At 45.6% G+C, this 23,789-nt stretch overlaps 1 protein-coding gene across 3 annotated transcripts in view; it reads left to right on the forward strand.

Moving 5' to 3' along the window:
* LOC102195789 (fibroblast growth factor 12) overlaps positions 1 to 23,789 on the forward strand; it is a 47,328-nt gene that overhangs the window by 12,660 nt on the left and 10,879 nt on the right. The window contains exons 1-2 of one of the 3 annotated variants that reach the window (XM_005737457.1): positions 2,637 to 3,172; positions 23,318 to 23,428. In XM_005737457.1, coding sequence (XP_005737514.1) covers positions 3,067 to 3,172; positions 23,318 to 23,428 — 217 coding nt within the window. In that variant the 5' untranslated portion in view covers positions 2,637 to 3,066. Of the gene's footprint in view, positions 1 to 2,636; positions 3,173 to 18,104; positions 19,333 to 23,317; positions 23,429 to 23,789 lie in introns of those variants that run through there. The other 2 variants (XM_005737456.2, XM_005737458.2) reach the window with 2 other exon arrangements.

The raw sequence follows: 23,789 nt of genomic DNA on the forward strand, positions 1-23,789 counted from the left end.
TCATGTCTATTTAATCGCAATTTATGACACTATGTTTGCACTGAAGCACCGCAGCAATTTCCTAATGTTGTAAACCTGCTCAACATTTGGCAATAAACTGATTCTGATTCTGATTCTGATAAATGAACGTCTGATGACTTTATTGTTATGATTGTTCAGCACCTGACGCTGTCATTGGCTGGCTTTGCATGATGCACAGTTCAGAATAAACCCAGAGTTTGATCCTCTGTCTGAAACCCGCTCCCCGCCCACTGAGCCAGCTTTTCTCTGATTGGCTGCTCCTCGCATATGGCCATGTTAAAGATGCCCTCTCTTTGTGACATCATAGAGATCCAAGGATAGAAAAAAACTGTGAAACTGAGCATACATACACTGAGCTGATTATAAGATGCTTTACATGGACGTACATTTATGATAAGGAGATAAGTGATCAGCAGACTGCAGGCACAGATTCAGCCTCAGCTTCTTCTCCTCTGGGTTCAGCTGCAGCTCTGAGCTCTGTTTTCCTTCCACCATGTTTCTTGCTGTCTTGTGCTGTGTTTCATTCTTCTTCTTCTCTGCCGTGCACCTAAAGGTTCTTATCTTTAATATAAACACAAAAAGAAGATCTCCAGAGAGAGCCGAGCCTGCTGACAGCTGATTGGTTCATTGATCACACAGGGAAACGTGGATGCAGTGGGATGGACCATCTGTCCTTCAGTGCAGCACCCCCCCATCGTCACGCCCTGACGCCTGCTCTGCGCCCCCTGCTGGTCGCACGGGGAACAGACTGCAGCAGCTCGAGGCTGCAGCTGAAAAACAAACACACATCCTCAGCATCGGAGACAAAAGGAGGCTCGACGGGGCGAGCCCAGCTGCTGGTCAGCTGTTTGCTCTCAGCCAACGCTCTCCAATAATCAGAGGATATGAAGCTTCAAACATGACGATGTTCTTGTAAACAGACTGAGCTCACAGAGGCTCTCAGCTCCAGTGGAGATTATTTTTATAGGAACCTTCATCATCAGAAACAAATGTAGAGATGTGGAAGTTCACTGAGTGTTTATTTACTGCTGTTCATTCAGATGAAGAGAACAACCTCGTCTTCGCACTTTAAACACAGTTTAAAACTGTAATCAGTAATAAGAAGTGATGTCACAGAGATGGGATATCCTTACATGGTCATCATCTTCAGGTGTGCTCCACGCAGAAGCCCCTCCCACCTTCTGTTTAGTCTTTGAGTTTGTGAAGGGACGTGACTAAAACAGCTTGTTTCAGACCGAGGCTCGGTGTGAGATAAATAAGGATTATTTTGAACTTTAAGTCATGCAGAGCTGCTGTGGTGGAGGCCAGGACAGAAAGACGGAGCTGGAAATGATCAAAATGAGGGAAAGATGGGAAATGAGCGGCTGCTGTTGTTGTAACGGTGCAGAGCTGGAACATCTGCCGGCACCTTAATATTATTTATTTACATACATAAAGTATACATGAAGATTTTATGTAAAGTACTTTCAGGAAAATCTTGGTATTGATTTGGATGTTTAAAATATTTACCATCACTTTGCTGTCATTAGAGCTGCATCCTCGCCCTCCCTCATCACTAACACGCAGCCGGTCTCCTCCGTCAGAGCTGCTCCGGAAACCCCGCTGGGATCTGCATCCAATCATCTCTGCTTTCCTAAATCAATACTGTGACATCACGGAGGACTTAGATTTAGAAACAGGACTGAGAGGAGTTACAGGTTCCAGCAGATGTCTGGTAGTCTTTGTTTTTGCACAGCAGGGGGCCAAAGGGCGTACTGGGAGCCAGATGACCTCAAACACAGACTGGATACCAGAAGATTTCCAGTTTCTCTCTGAAGTTCATGTTCGAGTTCTCTTGAAAAATCACAGGTGATCACACAGGTAGATAAGAGGGCGTAGCCTTCCTGATTACAGGCCAGCTTAGATATCAAAGAACCAGTTAACAGGATAGTATCCTGGGAGAATGACATAGATCATCAAATATAGCAAATAATGTAGATTTCAAAATAAATAGTAAATAAACCCGGTCCTAGTTGGTGCTTGGAGACAGCCCACACGAGCCTTTGACTGGAGCCGTGACAGATCCACACACAAACGTACTGAGAGGAGAGGCTCCTGGCACTTCAAATACACCTGTGATTTCTTTGAGCCAGAAATGATTAAGTCTGCCTCCACAGACTGTACAGGTGCTTCACACGGACACAGGTACCTGCTAATCTGTTACATCCAATTAAAATCCTGGAATTTTACTCAAAAAAACTGGAGCTCAGACTTCATAGGTGGTCTGTTACCACAGCGACCTCACAGCAGCCACATTATTGGTTGGATGATGTCATTAAAAAGGCTCCAACAGCACAAAATCAGTCCAGAGGTCCAGTTCAGGTGAAGCCTGACACCCACCTGTGTCACCATCCACCTGTCAGTCAAAGAGGCCACGCCCCTATAATGCAATCTGTGTTACTGCTGTATTTGGTTCACCTGAGATCCTTCTCTCACTCCTCGTTATCTGGGGACTCGTACCTATTTTTAAAAGTTGGATTTAGCAGCTAAAATAAGTAACAGATGATGTTTTTAGACCTGACAAACGAGCCTTTCGTGCTTCATAAACTTGCTGAGGTCTGGTTTACGCTGCTTTGCATAACCAGGAGCTGCTGCAGAAACCAGCTGTGTAACCTGACCCCCCCCTCTGTGATTTATCAGGCCTGCAGCAAACAGTGACACAACTCGTGCTCAGGACAGGAAATCATACTTGAAACTCACTCACGGACCGAGTGAGTCCCAGCTGGGCGGGAACACGAACCTTCTGACGTCTGAAAACCTTTGAGGAGGCGACACACGAGCGCTCGGTGTTTACTACGACTGTTGGCTGTTGTCAGCGTTTCTCTCGGTATTAATGTACCAGCAGCTGCGCGTGGTCACGTGGAGGCGTGTGCAGCACTCTGAGCCTGTGTTTAACAGTGACTGGCTCTCGGCGACAGATCCAGTGGCTGCCTCATCGATTAGCGCACTGATTGACTGACTAATTAAGTGACTGGAGCTTCAGTCTCAGTCAGCTTTCTGCCTGCCATGACCCGTTATTACAGCCTGTTCCGGCGTCTGCTGTCCAGAGAGAGTAAAGGAGAGGAGGCCGATGAAGAGGAGGGCAGCATTCACAAAGACAGCAGCCAGCAGGGTGAGTCCTCAGGAGACACGGCGCCCACCTGAGTCCTCTCTCATTCTTTAATGCTCACTTTGTTTTGTAGTGATCAGAGCTGGTGAAAGCAGAGGAAGACTCACACCTCAGAATCATGATGTGATTTAACCTCACAGTTACCATGTCCGCCTCTATAATCTCATCATTTACTTTAAATAACAGAAATATGCACAAACATCTGTCCCTGAGTCCGGTCGCGCTGACTTCTTTTATGTTGCTTCTGTCTTTTGTTGCATGAAGCTGCAGAAACGTCTTTTTTGGGGGGAGGTTATGTGAGAAGGTGTTTCTGATTCAGAATAGACTGAAGAGTTTTAGAGGCCACATTAGCTTTGGGAAGTTTGGGACCCTTGTTTGTCTCCTTTCTGAAGCTGAACCCTGAAACTTTCCAGAAGAGTTTGAGATCGTCTTTCACAAACTGGAAATGTGTTCTGGAAAGTTCCTGGTGTGTTTGCAGCAGCAGTGTGGAGCAGCTGAGGGAAGTGCTTGATGGAGGTTTGCTAACAGGACGGGCATACACCAGAGTGTCATCTGCAGATAAACTGACGTTTAGTTCATGGAGGATGTTGTTAGCATAAATATCACAAATACATGAGATAAGCAGAGGTCCAGAGCTTTGTGGTACACCATCACTTAAGTGTAAAATATGTCCAAAACCAGAGACGTCACAATAATCATGAACCTACATTCTGACTGTGACCATCGTAAAGCACGCAGCGAACCAGAGAAGAGAGATGATGTTTCTCTATAACTTCTTTTACACCGAAACTGATATCCTGTTCAAGTTAATCAATCAAGAGTCTACCTAACATGGTTTTTGTGTTGTTATTGAGTTTATGCCATTTTTATTTGTTTGTCTGCCCAGTAAATGTGAAGTTTTACTGTTGACATTCATTCAAATGACCACCAGGGCGGCGATATCTGTGGTTGCAGAAAGACTTCTGGTACTGTATATGTGTGAAGAAGGGAAAACGGCCCTCTGCCCTAAACTAGTTAGCCAATGAGCATGCAGTTTCACAGTCACCATCATGGGGAAAATGCTGTGCTTGAGGTGTCATAGCACAACTTTGCTAACCATGTAGCGTCGCAGTGGGCGTGTCCATTTGTTATATTGCACTTGGCTCCTCCCTCTGTGCGCGTCTTCCTGTTAAGTGTTTGTCTTTTGGTAATTTTCTGTTGGTTTTCTCGTCATATTTCAGTTTTTACTTCCTGTCTGTCACTTAGACTGTATCCCAATTCAGGGTCTGCAGCCTTAAAGGCCGCATTTCAAGGCCGATTACGTCACAGCGACGCGACGAAGGCTGTCCCAATTCAAAGGCTGCTCGAAATGCAGCCCTCAAATGCGTCCTTCATTTCCCTGAACTTTAAGGACGTGGCGGTGTAGACTTCGTGGCCCAACATATCCCAGAATGCATAGCGCGCCGGTGGGTGTGGATAATTTTGCCGAAAAAAACGGCGGATGAGGGGCGGCCGAAGAGTAAACTTTAAGTAAGTACTGAATATTATGTCACTTATTTATGTGCAAATGTTTAATAACGAAGAACATTAAACATTACTGTTGGCCACATGTCGGCAAAGTCATGTGACATTAGTGACGTTTGTACTAACTTGGTTTTAAAGCCTTTACTTTAAAATATACGCCGTTCAACAGCTGAGCTTAATCTTACAGAGAATGATCAAAGCTCATGTAGAAACAAACAAACAAATGAACAAAAGATTTCTCCTTCATTTCTGTCAAACAAAGCTGAAAAGTTTCCAGCTGTTAGTATCATGGTTGCTAGGCAACCTGGGCAGCGCGACAGAGGCTAGACCGTCCCATTTCACAAGCCTCGCACTTCCGGCCTTAGCGGTCTTTGAGTACGTGGCCCTTGAGGATCGTTGAGGCTGCAGACCCTGAATTGGGATACAGCCATTATCTTCACCTGTGTCTTACTTCCTGCCTGCTTCTTGTCCTGCATCATTGTTGTTTCTAAAACCTTCTGCAATATTCTGTTTCTTCTCACTTTTTGTATTTTGCATTTATGTAAATACTTCAAGATTCAAGAAGGTTTGTTGTCATTTTGCAACGTATTTATCAAAATGCACAGGCTGAAACAAAATCGGTGAAAAATAAGAATACAGTAATAAAAAACCAAAGGAAGGATAAATAACAATCAAACAGCAGCTTCTGTAAAAAACCACACTCGCTCAGCTAGCAGCGATCCTCTCACAGAGAGGGATCACTTCTCGGAGCTTGTGAGTTTTGGACGTTGTTGCCTTGTTGGAGGACTGCGCTGACATGCATCTCTGTAGTCATCGCTTTGGTTGAATTCCCACGGTCCCTGTCTGCAGAGCCAAAGAGCCACCAGCACACAGCACCAATCCCACATGTATCACGACAGGTCAGCAAAGACTGCAACGTGGTAACAGCCTGCAGTCTGACTGTAAACCGTAGAAAAGAGGACAGCGAAGCAGAGACGGCTGATTTGTTGCAAACCAAGAAGACGATAAGTCAGGATAAGAGTGTGTGACGGGGGGGTTAATGTGAAAGTGTGAGGCTCTAAATATTTAATCTTAAGTTTGGTCAAAGTGAAACAAAAGCTGTGAAAACAGAAAATCGATACATGTCGAATACGTCGACACGTCATCAGCTGATCTGTAGGTGAAGACTACACGTGAATCACACGGCACACCTGCTGCATGGATTTATTGTGTGTCTGATTGGTGTGTTGTTGTGTTTTTGCGCTTGCTTGGATCCCATGTTGTGTTGGAGTTGTTGCAGGTCGAGGTCTCTGTGCTGCAAAAGAAAGGCAAATGACGTGCAAACACCTGAGTGTGTGACTGCAGGGACACAACCTGTGCACACACACACACTTCAGTAAAACACCTGCTGCAGTGAAACCTGCGACTCGTATAAATGACAGAAAGCTCACAGAAAACAATTTTTCTCATGACGCGCTTCATGAGCAGGTGTGTTTTTATAATGGCGTTTAGCGTGTAGAGGAGTGCCTGTGAAGTATCAAAAACCAGCTTCTGCAAATGTTACTGTGCGTCCTCGCCGCGTCCTGGCCGCGTCCTCACATGTCCCGTGTTCGTAGACGATTATAAATATCAGCGTCAAGGTCTCGGTGTCTCACACCTTCATCAGCTGATGACTGACAGATTCTCACATCACCAAAATATCTGCTTATATATAAACACACAAACCCATCAGCTGCTCGGCAGCAGGACAGAAACCTGTCGTCCTTCGTTTAGAGACAGCAGGAAGTCTCAGTTAAACGTCACATCTGGACTCCAGGTGTCCCCCCCCCCTCCAATAACCAGTCCTGATGTTTTTGGTTCCCAGGAATAAGCTGCAGTTCCTCTAACGTCCACTGGGGGTGTCAGTCCCCCCAGAACTAAACATGTTTACAACCTGATAAAACAAACTGGTTTCGTCTCTAGAGATCATTGCCTGTTTATAATTACCATTTTTAGGGGCGTGGCCTGTGTGACTCGAGGTTTCCAGCAGTTTGCAGAAGCTTCTGTGACTTTATTTGAAAGTTTTCCAAGCTCATCCTCTGACAGCTGGGAGTCGAGCTGAAGCGACAGGCTGATAAAACACAGAGTTTATTCCAACAGCGCAGAGCTGAAGGCATGATGATTCACGGAGCATCCACAGTGACGATAAAGCTCATCTCTAAACTGAAAAACTACTTTGGATAAGTGTGCCTAATAAACTGGCAGTGCGGGGGGAGATTCTGGGTCAGTTTTCTTGGAGTTTCTCGTTTTAGCTTTGAGTTTCTGTGTCAAACAAAAAGCAGCGAGAGCAACATTTAAAGGCCTGTGACAGAAACAGAACATGCTAACTAAAATTAGCCCACACACTGTGTGCGCGCGTGTGTGTGCGTGTGTGTTGTCTCCGTTATATTTACAGCTTCGTGTATTTCTGTCTGAGCAGCTGTTAGTCTGCTCGGCTCAGTCAGCACTTTGCATTTCTGCTGCTCCGACCCGGAGACCCGTCCATATCAAGTGACTCCGGACGGACTCGAGTAGAAATAGCGCACACACACACTTCTTAGGAAAATGTCAGCTATTAAAATAAATGCAGACGCACAATATTCAGTGTGAGCAACTTTATTCTTCAGCTCTCTGTTGTCCCGTTAAGCCGTCTCAGGAACAGTTCTCCAGGCTTCTTGGATGTTTCTGCTCTGTTCTCTGTCAGGATGATCTCACACTGCTTCAGTGATGTGAGGTCCGGGCTCTGGGAGGCGGACCCATGACCGACGTGTGCGTTTCTATCCAGGTGTGCTTTCACTGCATTAACAGTGTGATTGGGGTCATTGTGATGCTGAAAAATGAAGCTGCTGCCACTCAGATGTTTCCAGATGTTACTGCATGATGGCTCAAACTCTGACCTCATAATTCATCAGTTTGTCCAACACCGCTGACTGACACGCAGCAGAACCGTGACAGAGTCTCCACCGTGTTTCTCTGATGTCTGTAACCTCTTTGATGGACCTCCTCCTGACCTCCTCTTGACCTTGATGTGCGTCCATCTCTCCATCAGACTGTTCCTCTGCTCAGTGAAGCAACCTCCTGACAGCCGTCCTTCCACTGAGAGCATCAGTGAAACAGTCGATCACCGTCTCTCAGCTCCTGTGTCAGGTCCACCAGGTCTGCTGTAGATCTTTAGTTTTTCAGACTGGACCACGTGGGTCAAACTGAAGAAGCAGAAAGGCTCCTTCATCACAAATCTAAGCACCTTCAGCATCATGTGGAGGGAACACGTCACTGCTTGGTCGGCAGCTCGTCACAGATTTATCTTTCATGTTGACTTCCTGTTTCTAATTCAGTTTGTTTTCTGATAGTTTCCAGAGTTGGTTTCTTTTTTTCAGCTCCGTTTTTATTGTTTTACAGTTTTTACAGTTGTAGTTTAATCTCATAAACTCACATTTTACTCACAGTAGAGGAAACACTGTGAGCTCATTTTGAATTTGATGGCAGGAACGCGTCGTCGGACTTTGGATATCTGATCATCTGCAGTGAATAATAACGTTTCAGGACAAAGCAGAGCCAGGACTGCTGAGCAGCTAGAATCCTCCATCAGTGCCATAAACCTGCATTCTATCGTGAGGCCACCAGGTGGTGATAGCTGTGGCTGCGGTCGGCGGGAAAGCAGCTTTTCTGACTTGAACACTTTTTGTGGACTCATCCACTTTCAGTCACGCTGAAAAAAAGTTGAATCTGTTTCGTAAATCATTGTTTGAGTCGTCCTCTGCATGCTGATTGGCTTAAGGCTCGTCAATCACAAGTCCAAGATTCACAGTTATAGAAACCATCAGTGTGACAGTCACAGAACGCCTGCAGGTTAAACTTCAGCAGGTGTCCTGCATCATAACCTCTAACATCTGAAACCAAATAAAAACAGGTTAGAAATTCAGTTCAGATGATTTTTAATTGTGCAGACTCTCGGTGCTGATACCAAACAAACGCGTGTGTGTTTGTGTAGTGCTGACATCTCTATAACTAAATTACTCGACTGACGTTGGACGTGTTACTGAAAATGACTTTTTAGCTGATGGAAGAAGAGAAAGCTGACCTCGAGCTGCTGCTGTGCCTGAAAGTGTGGTTTAAAACGAGAACATGGAGTGTTCTCAGCTTCTCTTTTTAATCCTTCAAAGTGGCTGACAGGATGACATGAATGATTCACAACGACCGAAACATCGTCTGAAAACAGACAGAACAGGAGCTGTAGAAGGGTCTCTGTCTCCCTCTGCTGGGCACAGTCGGCATCTCCTCCTCCATGAGACTGAGAGGAAACGCACAGCAACAAATACAGAGGACAGCCGCAAACTACATTTGTCACTATGAAAATAACTGTGGATATGAACCACAGAAATGAGGTGAGATGTGACCAGCAGAGGTCTGAGAAAGGAGCTCAGGTGGAGGTGGGCGTCTGCAGAGACTCGTGAACTGAACCGTCCGGATGATTCAGCAGACGTGGTGGTAAAAGTTTATGTTCCAGGTCAGAAAAAAGGTTTAATCCTGATTTCAGTTAAACCTTTGGTGATTTTTGTAGGTGTAGTGTTTATTGTGACGAATGCTTCAGATTTATGTGACTCTGAATCTTTTTGGTTTCTTTGTCTTTTTGGTTGTGTTTGATCTGTTGAGTTTTTTGTCTTTTTAATTGCGAGGTCTGCACCTGACCCTTGGAGAGGGGGAACCTCTGTATCATCCACCAGTTGACCTGTTTAGGGTTAGGAGTTGTTTCTAGTAGACAGTGAACGCCACACCCACTTCAGGGCTCAGTATGTGGAGAAACAGGAAAACTTCAAGACGAACTGAACCACTCCAGGCTCTGAGAGTTAGGGTTCGGCTTTAAGACTGAGTGACTGAGGGTGGAGTTAGGTCTGCATCACCTCCTTTCTACTGAATTTTCACCCACTTGGAATAATTTGGAACCGCAAAATGAATTTAAGAAATGTCACCTGAAAAGCAACATCTTGTTTGTGAAGATTTGTTTTTTTGCACTGTAACGTTAGCAGGTTCAGCAGAGACCCGTCTGATGCTAAATCCACAGCATGCAGGTAAAAGTGAATGTGGTGTAAAGCACTTTGATTGGCTGAAAAAAACTAGAAAGGGGTTTTATATTCCAATCGTCTCAAAGCTGAGGCGAGGTTAACCCTTCCTGCTTCACTGCGTTCACGTTAGCTTAAACGCTGCTGCTAGCCACATGCTCAATACACAGTCTCATCTAGAAATTACCTTTAAAGTTTCAGGCAGGAAGGATCACTGGAGCTTGATAGCGGGCGCTCCTTTTAGGTGGGTATCTATCTATATATTACAAGTATGGTTGTCATAGCAACAATTAGATGAGTAGTCAGCTAGATGAGTCAGCAGTTAGCATCAGACAAGCTAGCTGGAACTACAGGTACTGTTGACGTATAACAGGCTGAATCTTTCCCACCTGTACAGCCACCGTGCTCTCTCGCAGTATTTACATAATGTGGTTTGATTGGCCAGTGCTTCAAAAGTAAAATCTCAACGTTGGCTGCAAGCAACACGTCCAGAATTCAGTTTGTGACGACACCTCGCTGACAGCGAATAAGAAGCAGCCGTGTCAGCTTGAGCTTTAGCTGTTCAGTTCTTCTTCTGTGGTGTTTATTCAGGAGGAAAGTCACGGGTGGATGTGAACCTCTTCAGATCCACCAGGCCGCGGGATGTTATTTGTGTCTCAGAAACAGCTCATAACTTCACTTCAACTCATCCATGTCACCTAAAAGGTAAACCTGTTTCTCCATCACAGCTCTGATGATTCAGTAAGGACATCTCCTGGTTTCATCTTCATGTTTCCCTCTCACCACATATCCAAACCGACATCATGACCAGCAGCTTTACAGCTGTGGCTCCAGCAAACATCAGCTGATATTAGAAATTAATATTAAATAAATTCCCACAACAGCTGATCAAGCTTAAACGTGCTGCTGTTGTTTAGCGCGACATCTGCTGGTTTCCTCTTTCTGGCACAAAGTGGGTGATAAACAAACAAGAGAGAAAAGCCGATCAGCTGATCACTGATCAGTTTCATGATTGAAGTAGCAACAGGAGAGGGAGGAGAAGAGGCAGCTGTGCAGCATAAACACAGAATAACTTCTGCTCTGTCTTTGTTCCATTGTAGCTGAAGTTCAGGACAAACTGCATCTCTTCTCAGCTCAACACGAAACACGTAATATTTTCTCTGAATACGAGACGATTCCGTCTTTTTACAGGACGGTTAGCAACTCTACTAACTGACCTTATGAATTAAATAAAGTTCACTTCAGTAACATCATAGCACCACCCAGCTGTATAGAAACTCCGTCATGCTAGCTAGCACGCAGTACGAGTTATTGTAACTGATGGTAACGAAAATAAACTCCAGCTAAACTTGGTTTATATCTGACCCAGACAGACTGCAGGTCATAACTTCTTACCTGAAGTTCAGTTCACCTGACACTCGGACCGGCGGCCGCCTCGGGTCTCTCCTCCTCCTCCTGCCTCCCCTTCCCTCATCCACCTGCTGGCCTCAGTGGAAGCTCCGCCACAGCCACCACCAAACAACTGAGTTATTGTTACACATCGACCAGCATCTGGCCAATATGTATCATCGGCCCATAAAAACGAAAAATCACCATCGGCCCACCGGGCATTTAGCCATGCATGTGATCATTCAAGCCTCGATACGGCGTCACACTAACTCCACCTCATTAAAATATTTTATATTTATATATGTATATGTAAAAAGCATAATCGCTTTTCAGATCAGGAAAAAGTTACTTTAATGTTTCTTTGTAGGTTTAAGGTAAAAGTGGAAAAATACAAACATCAACTTCATATCCAAACATTAAAATCCAAAACAAGAAGAAAACAGATTCAAAAAACTTTATGAAACTGATTCCTCCCCACAGACTCAAACCTGCAGTTGACCTGACCTCCAGCAGATGGCAGCATCTGTCCAGTGAACAGAGCCCGTTTACTGAGACAGAAATATTCAAACGTTATCAAATTTATATTACATAACACCTCAAACGAATCAGAGTGTCCATATAAAAAAACAACCCTTTTCCTGCTTTTCACAGAGGGAAAAATTCCTTTCTTTCTGCGTTCCCGTGGAATGACCAAGTAAACACTTTTGCAGCTCTTCACACATCATTTCTATTATCCATTAAATCAAGTCGAAATCAATAAATTACACGTGTTACACAAAAGCTCTCCACCTGATGCCCTCACTGTTATGTAAAGCACATCACATATGAAGTGCTGCTGTTTTTAATCAATCAGATTCATGTTGTTGTAGATGCAGAGTCCAGTCTGACTGCACCTCTGAGCTGCTCGCACTGTTCTGCACGTGTCGTTCACGCCGTCCTATAAAGTCGTCTGAATCCCGCTTCTCGGATCATCTCTGTGATGGCGGGCCGGCTTTCTGAGCTTGTGTTTGTTATGAGCGGTGAGTCATCGGCAGGAGAAACGGCAGATTTTTAAAAATATATCGCTGTGTGCACGCTCGGCGTGAAACAATAGACGGAGGAACAATACGTGCTGCTGTTAACGTTTTGAACATCCAGCGGCCGTCCTCTGTGCCGCCCACGCCGCTGTTTGTTGGAGTCTTTCCTCAGTTTTGGGCTGAATGTGTCTCTGATGGACCTGGAATAGATTTTTTCCAGGTTATTTTTGAAAACACCTCCCGTCTCATACTTACTGTCTTCCTGCAAGTAAATCCCAGAGCTGTCCTGGTTCATCGTCGTGGTCTTTTGATCTCGCTTTGCACATCTTCCTTGTTCCTGGTTTCTCGTGTTTCCTGTGTTCACTCTCTGATTTTTTCCTGCTTTCCCTCCTTTTCTCACAGTGCTTATTGTTTTGATTGAGTTCACCTGTGCCTTACTTTCCCTCACCTTTTGTTTCTTTTAGAGCCTAATAATTTATCTCATGTCTTACTTCCTCAGTTTACAGGGTCGATCCTTGATTAAGTTCACCTGTGCCTCACACTATCTCTCTCCTCCTTCTTTTCCTGCTGTGTCCTTATCGAGTTTACCTGTTCCACATTCTCACCTTTCTGTTTAGAACAACACATTCATACCACAGTGTTTAATCATTATTGGTCCCTATTTCAGTTATTTATGTTCGGTCAGTCTAACCTCTTTATTACAGGATAACAGTGAGAGCAGAGCTTTGCAGCTCAGTGGGTTTAAACCAGCTTTTGCTGTGAGTCACCGCTCAGCCAGACTCTGTGGTTAACACACTGTGTTGGGCAGAAGACAAATGCAGTATTAAATACATATATTCAGTCTGAGAGGTTCTTTCATATCATGAGCAACCTGTGTACTGAGTTTGTAGTGTGTACTGCAAGTACTGTGTGTACTGTGTGTACTGTGTGTACTGTGTGTACTGTGTGTACTGTGTGTACTGTGTTCTCTGGCAGTTTAATGGTGTTGCTGTTGTTGTCCTGCTGACATTCTCCTGCCCTCTGATGAGGCAGTCTGTCTATTGATCAGGAAACATACCTGAACTGTACACACACACACACACACACACACACACACACACACACACCTGCTGGGTGTCAATGAGCCGTGGGATCGATTGTGGTGCTGCCACAGTGGATTTCCTGTCCTTCGGTCCTGGACTCTCCCAGGTATGAACTTACATTATTCAGCAGATATCGAACCTGCGACCATCAGGACAGGTCAGTGATGTCGTACAGGTGTTTGTCTACAGTGAACAGTTGGAGGTGGAGGATAAATATCAACATTAGCAAGCTAATAGTTTGACAGTCGTCTTGTTAAGTCCCTGATGCAGGCTGCAGAGTCGATGTAGACCAAACAAAACCCGAATTAAACTCATCTCTCCTGACATCAATTATAGAAATGACACAAAGTACTAAAAGTGTATAAAAAGAAGAAGAAAAGGGTTCGGTTAAGCTTAAAGCTGCAGTTCCTCCAATGGCCACATACATAGAAATCGGTAACTTCCTCCTGTGACCACCTTCTTATCCCAGCTGGGTGTCTGGGGGACGTACATATTGATGGCTTGGATCTTATTCCTGCCGTTCAGCTTCTCAGGACGTGTCGCTCTTACAGTCTGAATGACATCCTGATGTCCTCACAGCAGATCCTGATTATGTGGATCGCTGAGTCGATGCCTCGCTCTATCGTGGCGTACAGAAGTCGTCCACGTACAGGATGTGACTGACGGTCACTCCACTCCTGAATCTATGTGCGTCTCTGCTTTTGACGACGAGCTTCAGGTCTATGGAGAACACTGGCGGGGACGGTGCTTCGTGTCTTTATTTTCCACGCTTGCGTGGTTGCCTTGGAGTTGGCCTCCAGCGTTTTCTTTACTATGATTTTTCCGTACTCTTGGCAGGCTTCCATGTGTTCACCAATCAATAGAAAGTGGGCTTTTAAGGAATGGAGGAGCTACAAGGAGATGTGCGATGTGCTAGACTAAAACTTGTGAAGAGCTGGATTTAGCCCACAGACCTCAAGCTTCAGTGTCAGAGAACTGGGTTAAGAGATTTAGAGGTAGACATGAGTCTTGCACATCTCCTCTCAAATAAGCATTTTCATTTGTTTCTACAGGTATCGGAAAGCAGTAAGTTAATAACTACACGATCCTTTTAACGTCGAGTGAGTCAGACATTGTTGATCTGATCTGGGCAGGATAACTGGCAGCGTCAGGATCTGATAATCAGAGTGAGCGACGGAGACGTTTCTCCTCCCTCAGTCCCACTGAGCAGGTACGAGGACGCAAATACACGACAGTAATTAAAGACGCTGACCTGTTTTTTTTTCTGCGAGAGTGTAGGCCTACATTCAGCATGATGGTGCGTTCACTGACACGTGCGCACCCGGTTAGTGACGAAGTTAATCCCATTCAGTTTCACTTCGGTGCGTGAGCCATGGATCCTGCTGGACGCCTCAGCCTCAGGTCCAGAGACAAACCAAAGAGAGGTGGAGCCTTCGTCTTTAACGGCGCTGAAATGACCTGTTTGCTGAAAGTGTTTCACACTTCTCTGCAGGATTTCACTCTTCAGAAAGAAAAATGAGATGGTCTGGATCAGAACCAGATCCTAAAACCCCCCAAAATGTGCTTTAATCAGCAGATTTAACAGGAGAATAGCTGCAGCAGCTCAGTACGCCGTAATATTAGGTCAGTCACAAAGGAAGCAAAGGTTACCAGTGTTTTAGCATAAGTGCCCACCCCCATAATAATAAGATCTTGTGGTCACCACAGATGCTCTGAGTTCTCGGTTTGGACTGATTACTGGTAACACTGGGCCTATACATGCCCCTCGGTAGGCTTACAGAGCTGGTCAATCAGATGAAAGCTCACTTATCGGGAGGGCTTAAAGAAACTGTAATGTAATGTAAAGCTATGCCTTGGAGTACCCGAATAAAAATATGGATCTGTATTATTTTCCATTTACACATCAATGCAGAAACAACAAGGAAAGAATATAAACACGGTAATTAAAACACAAACATGCAGCTATTAACAGCTACTGGATGCCAGAAATATGACAGCAAATGAAGCCAACACACAGGTGCAGTCCCTCTAATGTCCACAGGGGGCTCCAGAGTCAGTCCAAAAAGACTCCCACGATGAAATGTCCAACAGCAGAAATAAGCGTGTTTACAGCCTGACAGAAAAACTATTTTGGTCTCTATAAATCATTTCTTCCTTCGTAGGACAATTTATTAATAACTCACCTGTTTTAATTGTATTAAGGTTTAAAGTTTGCATTAATAGATCCATTGGTGACACAGGCGGCTGTAGCTGCTAGCGGTCTGCTAGCTTCACCTGAACTGCACCTCTGGACTGTGTTTGTGCTGTTGGAGCCATTTTAATGACATTATCTGACCAATAGCACGACTGCTGAGAGGTTAATTGTATTAACAAATAGTTGTAGAAGCATTAGTAGTAAGAGGTCTGAAATAAAGAGACTTCAGTGGAAATCTTATGCCAAAGAATCATTTAACGAATCTAGAAAAAAGCTGTATTTTAATCCATATTTGAAATACTTGTTGTAGATTTATCTCTTTCATAATGAAGCTCAGACTCAGCCGTGTGCACAGAGCTGGGATCAGTTTTCTCTGGGTTTGTCTCCCCACCTGAGGCTGCAGCTTTCCAGCATTCACAGTGTGATCAGATGTGAAGCGATGAGTGAATCATTTCTGCTCTGAGCGCAGAACGACAGGACGGCGGGCTGAGTGTCAGATCACGTCGTTGCCTGCGGGCTCAGAGAGCGTTTCCTGACTTGGAGCAGATCTCACGGTTATTCAGCCCCGGCGACGTGTTCGTGAGCCGTGTGTGCTGCCGCTGTAGAGATGCAGCGGGAATAAAGATGCCTTTATGTAACCCTGCAGTTGACTTCACAGCCTCTGACAGGAAGTGTGAGCGCGGCACAGCAGAGACGCTTCAGAGCAGAAACTGAGAGGTTGCAGAGCTCGACAATTTAACATGCACCTTGTTTCCGTTGTTTTAAACTACATGCTTCATGGAAAAAGTGAAGACTTTTACTGCACCGCGTTTATCTGCTCCCTCCGTGAATAAATCAGAATCTCCTCAGGGCTTCTGCTCCACAATAAAACCCACAGCAGCAAGAGATGGGCCACAAATCACTGTTAAATAAGCCGTCTGCTATGTAGTAATATACATGTAAATATCTGGTTTCATCAGGAATATGATCAGATGAGGAAAAGATCAGGATTTGTCTGAACATTTCTGTTTCCTGCACCCATCCATCCACCCCAACCTCCTCCATACACAACCAAACAACCTCAATGTGGGTGGACCAACACAGAAGAGCTACTCTACAGTCTACACCTACAGGCCAGTGGACACTCTTTCAATGATGAGGATGTAACATCCTGGACAGGGAGGAACGCTGGTTTGAGGGCGGAGTCAAGGAGGCCATTTACGTGAAAAGGGAAAGACAGTCTCTGAATCGAGGAGGGGGCCTAAGGGTCCATCTGTCCCCATCTTACATGCTGTGATTGCAGCCATTCCCCAACTCTCTGTGAATGGGACTCATGACCATTGATGTCAATTTGCATATTAATGATAAAGAAAGTGACCTCCCAGCCCATTGGCTGGTTTCAGTCATTGTCCAAATGTCCTGTTTATAAGGTTGAAACCTGCAGTCCGCTGAGACTGCAGACGTCACCTGATGATGATGAAACGCCACTGAAACCTCCAGATGAACAGACTCAACCTTTTGGGATCTCCTTACCTGGATGATTGAGCATCAAGACACTCAGTATGCCTCAGTTTCCTTAAGTGTGGATTTTTGCCATAATGGAGCAGCCCTGTGGGAGAGCCGTGTCTTACAACAGACTTTCCTTCTCAAAGTGACACTAAGCTGCTTCGTAGGGGCAGGGATAGCTCGGTAGGTAGATTGGTGGCCCTATGATCGGAAGGTCGGGGGTTCGAATCCATTGAACGGCTACCCTGAGGTACCCCTGAGCAAGGTATTGTCCCCACACACTGCTCCCTGGGCGCTAGATTGGTGGCTGCCCACTGCTTTGCTGAGTGAATGGGTCACATGCAGAGAGGATTTTTTTATTAATGTTCAAAATGATGAGGACTATGTCTGAACTATGTGGCAATTTTCTAGAGAAGTGTGCTTGTTGCTAATAATTCTGTAATAATTATAGTTTTAGAATTTTCTCAAACTGTGTCCTGCTACAAAAACAACCCCAAAATCCTAAAATTCAGTTGTTTTATTTTTCAATTAGGTCAGTGAAAACGTAGCTTTTGAAGTTGTTTTCATGCTGATGCTCTCCAGAACATGTTTGTGCGCGGATTGTGCTGCAAAAGATTGTGGTATCAGACAGCGCCGTGTTGTTTGCAGGATTCTGAGGTTTTTTATCGCCAGCTGCTTTTGCCTTTCCTGTAGATATATTTTCAAAACAAAAGCAGAAAATCCTCATTTTAAAATTGATCAGAGCCTAAATGAGGTCTTCTAACCACGCACGTGTCCAGATCTGGTCACTTTTGGGTCCAAACAAACAAAATGTTTGCGCTCAGTGCAGAAGCCAGCGTTTGGCTGTAATTTGTGATGATCTGGTTTGAAGATTAAAGTGAAACGAAAGGATTTTTTTTCTAACATGCACGACTCCGACAGCGGGGCGCCTCGATGCTGATGTTGTTCTGTAGTAACCAGTCGTCCTGCGGCGTGTAGCGCACTCGTGTGCGTCGGGATGCTGCAGTGAAGATGGAGTGGTCTGATGTGGGAGCAACATGAAACATCAGGCGGAATATTTTTAGGAGCTTCTTCCACACCTCCACCTCTCCTCTCTCCATCTCTCTCTCTCTCCTCGATCTCTCGCTGACGGCTGCTCTCTTTTCTCCTCGCTCCTCTCTCTTCACATTCAGCAGCTCTCAGCCTGCGAGGAAGAGGAGGAGGAGGAGGAGGAGAGGATGAGGCAGGAGAACAGAGTAGAGTAAAATAGAGCAGAGCGGAGTGCATGCGCGTGGAATCGGCGGCTTTATCGGCTCTTCTCTGGGATAATTCTGAACTTCTCGGGTTTGTTCCTCTTTTTCTGCATGTCGGGAAGTTGTTGACGAGCTGATGTAGGCGGGTGGATGAAGATGCTTTCCTCTCGCTCCACAGAGATGTGAAGAAACGTCACGGTGAAGCTCTTTGATTCTTCTGTTTGTGGCGCGTAAATCGAGAAAATCCCTGCTGCCATGTGCGCTTCCATCGGAGCGTCTGAAAGATGGAGGTGACCTAAAGTGATAAATTACCCAGCAGACACGATGAGCTCCTCGATCGAGGCGTAATCACTCATCAAATGTTCATTCAGAGTTTTTCTTTATTCCTTTAATAATCGTTTCCAGGCCAGTGCTGCGTCTTAACTTGTGTGGGAACCTGTAGGGTTATTTAGGGAACAGGTATTCTGTTCTTCTCTGGATATTTAAAGTTTCCGTCTTTCAGAGCTCCATCAGGATTTGTGATCTATTTCCAAACCCTCAGCTGAAGAGTGCGGGGACTTCATCACCGTTCTTTGGATTAGTCGTCAGAAAGCAAGCCTCAACATGTAAACATATACTCATAAATCAACTATTTAAACTGTTTAAGAGGAATATCTGTTTCCTAACATCGGAGTGCACACAGGTTTTGTGCGGTGAATCGCACGAACGTGAAACGACTTCCGGGTTCTTCACTTTTGTGGATTTTCAGGATCCTTCTGGTGTTTTTCTTTTGAAGCCTGTACGTGTGACCGTTGTGCATCAGCTGTTCCACACAGTGGATCTCTAACGTTTTGGTACCTAATCAACGATTTGCCATAAGGGAGAAGATTTTTCATCCAGACTCGGTCCCTCCGAGGCCCGTCAGGCGACATGTCACCTGTTTCGGACTGAAGGGTCGTCAGCCTCAGACTCGGACAGCAGGAGCAGATATTTTGTTCCTCTGTGGCTTCGTCCTCCTCTCAGAGATATGGCGGCGGCTATCGCCAGCTCCCTGATCAGACAGAAGCGCCAGGCCCGCGAGTCCAACAGCGACAAAGTCGCCACTAACAAGCGACGCTCAAGTCCCAGTAAAGACCCGAGATCTCTGTGTGAGCGACACATCTTCAGCGTCTTTAGCAAAGTTCGCTTCTGCAGCGGAAAGAAAAGACCAGTACGCCGGAAACCAGGTGGGTGGAACGATTCGGAGAGCAAAGGTTTGCCGTGTTACGGCGGGACGGGAACACTGCTCTCACACAGGTTCATGACCACGCTGATCAGAGCAGCTTAGCACGAGTCACCATTCAAAATAATCCTTCTTTATCTTACACAGGGCATCCTTTGTCTTTCTGATTGGCTGTTGCTCGTAAAGTAGCAGATATATGACAGGAAATAACACAGGTCCAATTTAATGTGAACAACCTGCAGCTTTAACTCAGCTTTCCTCTGACTGGCTGGTTTTAACAGTAGGTGAGCAGGCCTTCTGTGCACCTGAGATCGCCATATAAGAACATTTCCTGTCAATGACGCAGGAATCTTTGAGGAAGGAAACCTCCCAACTTGGCAACTTGAACAAATCCGGGCAGTTATTTTGAAGCCCCTCCCCCTCCCCCCTAGTTATTAACGTCGCTTTCAGACGTCTGGCTCCTCCCACTCGAACACTAAACAGACACCTTGGTTGCTGCACAGTTACCTGATCAGAACATCAATCAGTTCTGATCAGGTAACCGTGCTTACCCCGCCTCCCCCGATGGAGACAGCGGCTCAGCTGGAGGCGCGAGGAATTGCAGCGTCCGCGACCACTGTGTACATCGGCGTACCCCCGCCCGTATGCTGCTTGTCTGTGTTTCATGGCGTAGAGTGTGATGATATCTGTGCTTCTTTGTGTGCTATGGAGTTTTCTGTGCTTTCTCCTTATGATGACTCACTTGTTGGAAGTCATCATGGGCAGAAACCCTTTGTTTTCTCCTGACTTTGTCCCCATATGTTACATATTTCACTGTCTATCCCTTTTTCTAGCCTGACCTGTCTCCCCAGTGTAAGTTTGTATATTGTCTGTAGGTCTGTCATTTCAGCTGCAGGCAACTGCAACTGACAAATAAAGCTTATCCTTATGTTCACTTTGATAAATTCAGATTCAGGGCTTTCCTTACCTGTGTCTGTTGAGGGTCCGTCAACACTGAAGAAGTTCATTGGTTGCCTTGACGAGGACGGTTTCAGCCTTTTAAAGCTCAGAAAGTTGAAGCTCAGCTTTAATTTGAGGTTTCCGTGGTGTTGTATGTTCTGTGGGTTCATCATGATACTGGATTGCATAAAGAAAACTCACCTCCCTGTTTGCTGTGGGTTCTTCCATGTTCTCTGTTTTATTTGTAATAAGCGTTGCATCATCAGATCCCCACGGTGTGATTCCAGACGGCATTTTTCTTTTCTTGAAGTAACTGCAAACCTTTATGTTTTCTAGTCCTCCTGCAGAATAACGAGATAAAAGTCGACCTGAACTCGCGCGGCGTTCCCTCCAGAGAAAGCTTCTCGGAGAGCAGCAGCAGAGCGTCGGAGAACTGGACGGATGTCTGCGTTTACACATTTATGAGCTAGCTGCAGCTCTCATCTCTCATTAGCCGACTCCCCGCCGTCGCCTCCGCCTCCTGTTTTCTTGGCAATACAACAAACAGCTTCTTAAAAAAACTATTACGCAGCACTTGTGCTTGATCAGCTCCTTCAGAGTCTGCAGACTTCAAGTTCTCCAGTAAGGAGCTGGTAGGAAGAAGCCGAGTTATTCATGAGTTGTTCTGCAGCTGGTGAAGTCGGCGTTCAGCTCAACGTCAGCACTTTGCCCTGCTTTGATGTTTCGCCCTCAGTGAGTCCTCTGCTTATGAGATCTGTTACTGCATGAAGCCTTTTTGAAGCCGTAAAGATTTCACCCCCAACTTTGCTCAAGTTCAAATCAAAACACGACCGCGTGCCTCCAGTATCCTTCAGCAGCACTTCCAGGTTTTCCTTCGGCTTTTTGGCCACCTTTTTGTGCAGAATCGACCACACACAGGGGCAAAGTGCGGCCTGAGGGCCAGAATCAAGCCGCTCGCCCTCTCAGTCTGCGATGTCCTAAAAGGAAAACTGTGATGTGTAGTGGGCTTGAAACAGGTAGGAAAGTTGCAGAGAAGGTTCTGGTAGCTCATCGCTCAGACTGTCCTGTAATTATGCATTTACAATGTAAAGTTTTCATTCATTCACAGAGCATATCCTGTAGTTTGGTGTGGCGTGGAGGGAAAACTGCGAAACTTAAAGTGGGCCGGATTGGAGTCATCGTCGGGCAGATTCTGGCCCACGGGCCTCATGTTTGACACTCCTGATTTACACCATCACTGTGTTGGTGTGTGGAAACCAGTAATGAGGTCCATGAGCTATTTCCTCGTCTTTTCTTTCAGGTGTCGCCCCCTGGTGGCCTTTAAAAGGAATGCACATTTAGAAAACGTTGGCTTTCGTACCATCTCGGGTCATCGATAAATATATGTAAGAGATGAGCAGGTGGTTTTCTTTCATCGATGTCACGGTTCCTTCGTGTAGAAAGCTCCCACAGCAGCAGACGGCGTTCTTAGTTCAGCGTTTGTCGTTTCGCTGCGACTCGGGAAGACGAGGTTGGGTTTTAAAGGCGCTGTCAGTCTGATCACGCCTGAGCTCGGGGAGCAGCGTGTGACGAGGTGTTTTGTCGCCCGCGGCCTCACAGATGTTAAAACTCACAGCTTGTCTTCACACAGCGTGACACACACTCACAGATATAGCTCCTGGATCCGTGCTTATAATTAGAGATTACACCTTGCAGATGTTTCGTGACTGTCGGTGTTTGAATCGTCAGCACGCTGACTTTGGGTTCTGAACATCAAAACACAGCGTGAGGTACGCCACTGCCCTCTAAAGTAAACCAGCTGACTTCTATGGCCTTCCTTTAAAATGCACTGATGACATAAATATGTGGGAAAACAACTGAATGTATTTATGAACGTAAAAATGACCAGAAATAAATAAGTTAGCTCCTTGAATATAAACGTTAGGTCCTTATCGGTATTTAGTTAATATTAATTTCTGTTTGACACCTTAAATCCTTTAAAATGATCATGTTGGAGGCTATTATTATTCTCTGAATTCATAACCAAGATTGCTTTTACCAGAAAGTAAACCTGTGAGCGAGCACTTGAGCAAGGCGATAGTGGGCTGTTTGACGGGTAATCAGAGTAAAACCAAACGACTTTAATGAGCAGCAGCCAATAAAGGTCTTTGTTTAGGTCGTTGTGTTTTTGCAGGGCCGGTTGGTCCTGCTGTGTGTCAGCTCCTCCACACTCACACTCACGTCTGCTCTGTTAAAAGGTGAAGATTTACCTTGTTGTCGTTTCCGGACACATATGTGTGTCTTCAGTCCTTTCAGATGTTAAGTAGCACAGCGGCCTGCTCCACATTAGCCTCGCTGTCTTTTTGGTCTATTTCTGCCAGAGATGAGTCCTTCTGGCCCACATTGTCATCTGGAGCATCACTTCGTCTGCTCAGCTTCTACCGTGTTTACGTCCTCAGACCTTCAGCTCGGTGTTAAAGTCAAGCAGGAGGGACTCGCGCGCTGAGCCGTGGCTTAAGGTTTGTCTCTGGGGCACATGTGACAACCTGGGGTTTGAACCATGTGTGTTTGTGTGCCCTTAAGCTTCACGTGGCCCAGGCTGGAAACCCATCAGCAGCCATCTGCTAACTCTGAGGGCAAAGGTCACTGATTTGGGGCTTCAGGAACTTCCTGACTCTGTCCACACAGATTGGAGGGCTTCCGATGGTCATGTTTAAACATGTTCTTAAACTAGTGGCTGACACACTGTTAGTGTTATATGTCTTATGCAAGCAAAGGGTGAACTGCTGATTTATCAGCTAATGCTAGCTAGCGTGATTTGCAAGCTGACTGCACAGGTGTGACATTTCTCTGCGGTCGAGTCTGTGTGAGGAACGCTGGACGGGAAATGTTGGGATGTACGCTTGTTTCTTCTTCTTCTTCTCAAATGTGAAAGTAGAGAAGAAGAAGAAACGATTACATGAGTGAGATAAACTCAGCAATGCTACCTGACAACCTGCTGTCAGGTACAGTGTGTGTGCGTGTGTGTGTGTGTGTGTGTGCTGAACCTCACATCGGTCTTTGTGTTTCAGAGCCGCAGCTGAAGGGCATCGTGACGCGCCTCTTCAGCGAGCAGGGCTTCTTCCTGCAGATGCAGCCCGAAGGAGCCATCAGCGGCACCAAGGACGAGAACAGCGACTACAGTGAGTCCCACATTAAAACTGTATTTGTCTAGACCGCACGCTACATAAAAAATGGGCGTGGCTTCTCTGTCTGAAGAGTGAAGAGAAAATGCCTCACACCTGTACTCTTTTAATGACCTCCAGGGGGCGATCCTGAGGGTTTATGGGCTCGTCATTTTGTAAAGTTTGGTGTCAGGAGTCGGTTTTATGAAGGGTTCAGTGAGCATGTTGTTTCACACTCACTACTGTGTGATGTTGTGGTCGCTACCTCCAACTTTTATGGAAAGAGCCACAGCCAAAGTGTAAAAGCACCGTGGATCAAATCATCCGATGTCAAACAAGAGAACAGCTCAGAAAGGTGAAACATTACACAGAAGAAGGA

This window comes from Pundamilia nyererei, unplaced genomic scaffold (genome assembly GCF_000239375.1).
Source record: "Pundamilia nyererei isolate P.nyererei 1_Seehausen unplaced genomic scaffold, PunNye1.0 scaffold00076, whole genome shotgun sequence".
NCBI lineage: Eukaryota > Metazoa > Chordata > Actinopteri > Cichliformes > Cichlidae > Pundamilia > Pundamilia nyererei.